At 48.3% G+C, this 6,793-nt stretch overlaps 1 protein-coding gene across 1 annotated transcript in view; it reads right to left on the reverse strand.

The window, feature by feature from the left end:
• SULT2B1 (sulfotransferase family, cytosolic, 2B, member 1) overlaps positions 1 to 6,793 on the reverse strand; it is a 51,451-nt gene that overhangs the window by 3,068 nt on the left and 41,590 nt on the right. Inside the window, exons 4-6 of the mRNA XM_006897331.1 lie at positions 5,959 to 6,167; positions 4,368 to 4,494; positions 3,150 to 3,244 (exon numbers count right to left, since the gene is read on the reverse strand). Coding sequence (XP_006897393.1) covers positions 3,150 to 3,244; positions 4,368 to 4,494; positions 5,959 to 6,167 — 431 coding nt within the window. The remainder of the gene's footprint in view (positions 1 to 3,149; positions 3,245 to 4,367; positions 4,495 to 5,958; positions 6,168 to 6,793) is intronic.

Consider the following 6,793-nt stretch of genomic DNA (forward strand, 5'->3'; position numbering starts at 1 on the left):
AAGCCTCAGTTTTCTGTTCTGTAAAATGGGGTTGATGCAAACACTAAGCCTCAGTTTTCTGTTCTGTAAAATGGGGTTGATGCAAACACGGCTGTTAGCTAGGAGATCTGGTGGCGCAGTGGACTGAGAGTCAGTGGCTAACTGAAACATCGAAAGTTCAAATCTACCAGCTGCGTCATGGATGACAGACGAGCCTATCTGCTTCTGTAAATATTTACAATGTTGGAAACTCGATGCAGAAGTTCTGCTCTGTCCCCCAGGGTCGTGAGGAGTGGGAAATGGCTTGATGTCCCGTGGGTTTGGTTTTGATCTGATTTTTCACCAAGGGTGACCCAGAGTGTCACTGTGTAGACCTGTTGCTTCATGGGCTACAGCTGTCACGTTAGACTGTTCAGAGAAAGGAGCTCTGATTAAACGCTTGGCTGCTATTCACATCGCCAGTGACTTGGGACCTTTGAAACTCCAAGACAGGGAGCCTGTTGATCTGCTCCCATAGAGATGATCTGGGGCCCTGTGAGTGGGGCAGCAATGCCCCAGAGAGTTCTCAAAGCTGTAATCTTCAGGAGCCCTGGCAGCCTAGTAGGTAAATGTAACAGGCTGCTGACCAAAAGTCTGGCAGTTTGAATCCACCAGCTGCAACATGGTGAGAAAGATGAGTATTTCCCTCCCATAAAGAATTGGAATACTATGCTGCACTGAAAAACAAGGAACTCATGCAGTATTATTCAGAATGGGTGACCCTGGAGGACGTTGTGCTGAGTGAAATAGCTCAGTCACAAAAGGACAAATACTGCATAGTGCCATTGTTGTAGAACAAGACTGGCATCAGGGTTGGGGGGAGACTGAGAAAAACTGGATAAATTATGTATACTGAATTGAAACAGATGAGGGAAAGAACAGTTTAAAAGCGATATATGATTGGGTATTATGGTTATGAAAAGAGTCCAGAATGAAGGCTGCATAGTGGAGTGTACTTGGGGTGGGGGGATTGTACACCAGTGAAAGAATTTTTCTTTTACTTTACAAAGAAAAGAGCGAACTGAGGGGGAGGGGTGGGCAGGGAGAAAAGTGCAACAAGAAATGAATGGAAATCCAAAATCTCTGTAAACCTTCATTAAAATTAATTTTTAAAGAAAGAATTGCTGTTGTCGGTTTTTGTTGTTGTTAGGTGTCTTCAAGTCTGGTATGACTCATGGTGACCCTATGAACGACAGAGCTGAACCCTGTCCTGTCCCCTGCCGTCCTCACAACACACTAGAGCCCATTGTCAATGTATCAACTTGTCTCGTCCAGGGTCTGCCTCTCTTTCACCGGCACCTTCCATCTTTCCAAGCATGCTGTCCCTCTCCAAGCAATAGCTTCTAGGAACCCGTCCAAAATATGAGAGATGAAGCTTTGCCTCCAAATTGCTCTCTGGTATAAACAATTACAGCCTCAGGGAGCTCTGGTGGCCTAGTGGCAAGAAGCTGCCCTGCAATCCCAGAGGCGCAAAGTTCAAATCCACCAGATGCTCTGCTGGAGAAGGAGGGACAATCTCCTCCTGCACTGGTCAGGTCCAATTTGATGGTACACACACACACACACACACACACACACACACACACACACACGTTGTTGTTTGTTGTTATGTGCCGTTGAGTCATTTGCGACTCAAAGCGACCCTATGTACAACAGCCCTAAACCGTGCTCTATCCCGTGCCAATCTCATTGCCTCTGACACACCCATCCCGATTACCCCAGTCACTGAATCAATCCACCTCATAGAGGGTCTTCCCCTCCTGCGCTGTCCCTCTACTCTACCCAGCATGATGTCCCTCTCTAAAGACCTGTCTCTCCTTACAACATGTCCAAAGTATGTCAGGCAAAGCCCCAGAATCCTTGCCTCCAAGAAGCAGCCTGGTTTAACCCTCTCTAGGATGAATCTGTTTGTTTTCTTGGCAGTCCATGGTACATTCAGCACTCTTCTCCAGCACCACAGCTCAAAGGCATCAATTCTCTTTCTATCCTCCCTAGTCATTGCCCAACTCTCTGATGCATAACAAGTGATTGCAAAAACCATGGCCTGTATCAGGCGCACCTAAGTCTCCAGAGAGACACCGTTGCTCTTGAGTACTTTAGAGAGGTCCCTAACCGCAGACTTTCCTGTCACAATACGTTTTTTTTTATTTCCTGGATACTTGTGTCAAGAGTGTTGACCGTGGAGCCAAGCAAACTGAAACTGTGAACACTATATAATAATAAAATAAAAATTAATAAATGAATTAAAAAATAATTACAACCTCAGACACTCAGTGGAGGAAGAGTTGAAAACAAGTTGATGTCTGTGGTTTTAGGCTTGTTTGTTTTTTTAAGGGAGCTGTGTTGGCTGAGTGGTTAGCGAGTTGTGCTGTTAATCCAAAGGCAAGTGGTTCAAATCCCCCAACCAGCTTGCCCTGCTGGAGAAAGATAAACAGTCTCCTTGGCTCTACCTCAATGATTCATCTCTACCTCAATGGCAGTGAGGGGTTTTTTAGTGTTTGGTAGACTTTCCAGGCATCATTCTCCTTAAGACTACAGGCTAGGAATCCATCAGGGGCAGTTGCACTCTGCTTTGTGGGGATGTGTGAGTGGGAACTGGTTTTCTGGCACACAACCATAGCGGGAAGGATCTTCTAGGAGAAAGCCTATCTCCAGGCCTTTCTGCTTCGGCTGGATAGGTTTCAGCTGTCCCCTTTAGAATGGCCAGCATTGCCCGTGTAAAGCACACTGCTCTGCCCCGGGCCTCTGCACGCACTGTTCTAGAATCTGCTGTTCCCTCTGCCTGAAGCACACCCTTCCCTGCATACCTCCGGGGCATCCTCTGCTCCCCACCTTCTTCAGCTTTTAGCCCAAATCTGTGACCTCCCAGCCACCGTGTTTGTAACCACGCTTACCCCTTCACCTCCTCACCCAGGCTTTCTTAGCTGTTTCACCAGCTAATAGGACCTGTATGCATCCCAAGGTCCACCCTGTGTTCTAGAAGCCTCCCCGGCACAGGGGCTCTGCTTTGTTCCCTGCTGTATCCCTGGGGTGTGTGGGTTGGTGGAGGCAGCCTCGGGGGGGGGGCACCCTCCCTGGGATGGGAAGAAGGTAGGGATGTGGAAGGGTGAGTGGGGGCCTTTGCAGCTCACCTGATGGAGCTCCTCATAGGTGAGAAACAGGAAGTTCTCTTTGTCCCGCATCCGAATCCATCCCTTAATGTGATCGAACCAGGAGCCGAATTGCACTGTGGGAGAAGCGGCCAGCAAAGGTGAGGGTTTGCAGATGGGTCACCCCTTCTAAGGGCTCTGTGGAGTCTCACGCATTCCCCCCGCCCCATGGCCCAGGCTGGCCGCTCAGAACTGGATGCCCCTTCTTTGACTCTCTAAGCACCCCAAATCCCCAACCAAGTTTAGTATCTCGCTCATTCACCCATCCCCCAGTTTTGTCCAAGCTGTAGCGGTGGCTGGTCCCTCCAGCCCCTTCCAGCCGCTTGGAGGACCCTTCAGAGCAAGAAGGTCTGACAAGAACAGAAAAAGAGACATATTCAGGCCCCTGAGGGGCCCTATCATTTTTAGTAACTGGTACCCTAACTCTTGCTTGGCCAACACCCGGCACCTTGATCACTCCCATCCTGAATCCCATTTCTTTCTCTTGTGCACTTTATTCCTAGAGGCCAAACTGGGACACCCCCCCACCCCGCCTGCCCCAGAGTGACTTTCTTAGCTTGCTCTTCAGTCTTTCTCTCTTTGTATGTCTGTCTCTCTTTTGCATTTTCTACCTCTTTCTCTGTCCTTTTCTTTGTCTCTTGTTGACTGTATATCTCTCAGTCTCTCCAGCACCTCTGGGTCTGTCTTTCAGTGTCTCTCTCTCCCTCATTAGCACTTATATCTCTGCCTTTTTGTCTCTTCTTTGTCCTTTTTTTTAAAAAAACTTTTTCCTGCAATTTGGGTGCAAGTTTACAGAGCAAATCAACCTTCCATTCACAATTTTATACACATATTGGTGCATAATATTGACAGCACTGCCATAGTGTAACAGCACTCTTCCTGTTTCCTCCCTGTGTCTCCTGTTTCCATTCTTCCTTTTCTCCATCCCTTCCTGCCTTCTGAACTCTTTCTTTGTACAAATGCTACTATTTTTATCCCAAATGGCTGATTATTCAAAGGAATTCATCTCTTTTTGGTGCTTCCATCATCTACCTTATTGATCTGTCTGTTATTTGGCTGAAAATTGAATCCTGGGGATGAGTCCAATTCCTCGTCTGAAGGGTGGCAAAGGCCATTGTCTCTAGGGTTCCACCAGTCTCTATCCACTCCAGTGGTCTCCCTACTCCTGGGACCCCCCACCCCTGGAAACCCAGTCCTCACCTTCACCATTGAGGAAGTCCTGCAGAAACTGTTCTGGTTTGCCAGGGTCCTTCAACTGCCCAGCTATCTTGGAGTAGTGATAGAGAGAGACCACCACGTCGCGGGGGTTCCGGCCCACGTAGATCACCTGTGTGTGGAGAGTGGTGAGGAGGAGGTGATGTCGGTCCCAGGTGGACTCAAAATCCTTGAGTCCCCTGTGTTCTGACTCTGCAGCAGGAAGGACTCAGGGTAGACTTTTCGGAGGACTTCCCAGATAAAAGTACTCAGGTCATATAATCTCACCCAGGCAATTGGGGAGGGCTCCCTTCAACTACCTTTTAGGAATCAGTTTCTGTGGCATGCCAAGAGAGAGTGTGCCTTCAGGGGACAAATGGGAGGAGGAGGGCATGGAGTTTAGGATGGGGAAGATTAGGGTGCAAAGTGCACACCAAGACAAAAGCAAAGCCTGCCTCTCATCTCTTCACAAAGCTCATCCTTCTCTCCTGCCTGGATTCTCTCTCACCCCAGCCTGCTCCCTGGCTTCCTGTTGTTGTTGTTGTTGTTATGTGCCATTGAGTTGCTTGTGACTCATAGCGACCCTATGTACAACAGCCCTAAACTCTGCTCTGTCCTGTGCCAATCGCACTGTCTCTGACACTCCCATCCCAATTACCCCAGTCACTGAATCAATCCACCTCATAGAGAGCCTTCCCCTCCTGCGCTGTCCCTCCACCCTCCCAAGCATGATGTCCCTCTCCAAGGACCGGTCCCTCCTTACAACATGTCCAAAGTATGTCAGACGAAGCCTCAGAACCCTTGCCTCCAAGGAGAAGCCTGGTTTAACACTCTCCAGGAAAAATCTGCCTCCTACCCTCCACAAATTCTCAAAGGTCTTTCTAAGCTGAGAGCTGACCCTGCCTCTCTCTGCTTGGAGCCCTTCCTGGGCTCTCCAGTGCCCCGGCGGCTGGGATCTGATACTCTACCTGTACTTCATTTGTTCTCAGCCAAATGGTCGAGAAGTGATCAAGGCCATGATGACCTACCTCCAGTGTCTCCCAGCATTGTGACTTTCCTCAAGCCATCAACCCTCTACCTCTTCCCCGTGATGCAGCCCAGCGTGGCTTCCCTCCCCAACAACTGTCTCCTGCTCTAAGACCCAGCAGGTCAGCTGCCACCAATCCCCCCTAAAACTCCTAGCAGCTCCCTCACTGGGGCCGGATCTCAACGAGCCTGGTCAGCCTCTAAACATGCCCAGCCTTGGCAATGCAAGGGTCACCTCAAGTCAGAATCAATGCAAAGGCAAAAGGTGTGGTATAATATCTATGGGAGTAGACGGTTTCTTCTTACTCCCAAAGAGCAGTTCTACTCTGTGCTAGAGAGCTTGCTATGAATCTAGATGGATTGGGTTTGGCTTGGGGGTCTAAACAACAAGAAAAGAAATGTCTGTTTGTCAAAACCACCTTCTTGCAGTACTGCTATTACAGCAGGTCTTGGAGACTAAGATTCTCAAGGATGTATTATTGGCTGCTTCCTAAACATGTGTTAAGTTAATGAATTGAAAGTGACCCCTTGCCCCCCCATGACACACACAGCAGCCCCTCCCTCCTGGCACCTTGCCCTTGGAGTTGAAGAAAGCCTTGGGGAAAAGCTGGATGGGGAGGTGTGAGCTCATGAGGCGAGGACTGGGCAGGTCCTGGAGGCTGAAGGCGCCCATGATGGTCTCACACCAGGGTGCGCGCTCCCATATGGGCACCGAGCGGATCCACGAGGGGTCCCCGTTCTTCAGGATTAAGCTGAGAATCTCAATCATCCAGTGGGTGCCTGTCGGGAAATAATAGCACACATTTGGACCATCCGTGTTTGTTGCGGCTTTGTTCACTATAGCAAAGAGCTGGAAACAACCCAAGTGCCCATCAACAAATGAATGGCTAGAGAAGCTGTGGTATATTCACACAATGGAATACTATGCTGCATTGAAAACAAGGAACTCATAAAATACACAGAATGGATAACCCTGAAGGATATTATGCTGAGAGAAATATCTCAGTCACAAAAGGTCAAATACTGCATAGAGCCACTCTTGTAAAATGGGACTGATGTAGGGGTTGGGAGGAACCTAAGAGAAGAGGGAATAAATAATGTATCCTGTATTGAAACAGATGAGGGAGAGAACTGTTTAAAAGGGATATATGATTAGGTATTATTTTCATTACAAGATTCTAGAAAAAGAAATGCATAGTAAAGTGGACTGTGGACTTGGGGGGGAATTGTATAACAATGAAAGAATTTTTTTTTATCTTTTCAAAGAGAAAAGCGAACTGAGGGGGAGGGGTGGGCAGGGACGAACATGTGCACAATGAATGAATGAGAAAAAAAATAAAATGGAAAGAATATGATGCAAAAAGAAAAGAAATAGCACACAGGGGAGCTCTGGTGGCCTAGTGGCA

Source organism: Elephantulus edwardii, unplaced genomic scaffold (assembly GCF_000299155.1).
Source record: "Elephantulus edwardii isolate Elephantulus edwardi_28Jun2011 unplaced genomic scaffold, EleEdw1.0 scaffold00208, whole genome shotgun sequence".
NCBI lineage: Eukaryota > Metazoa > Chordata > Mammalia > Macroscelidea > Macroscelididae > Elephantulus > Elephantulus edwardii.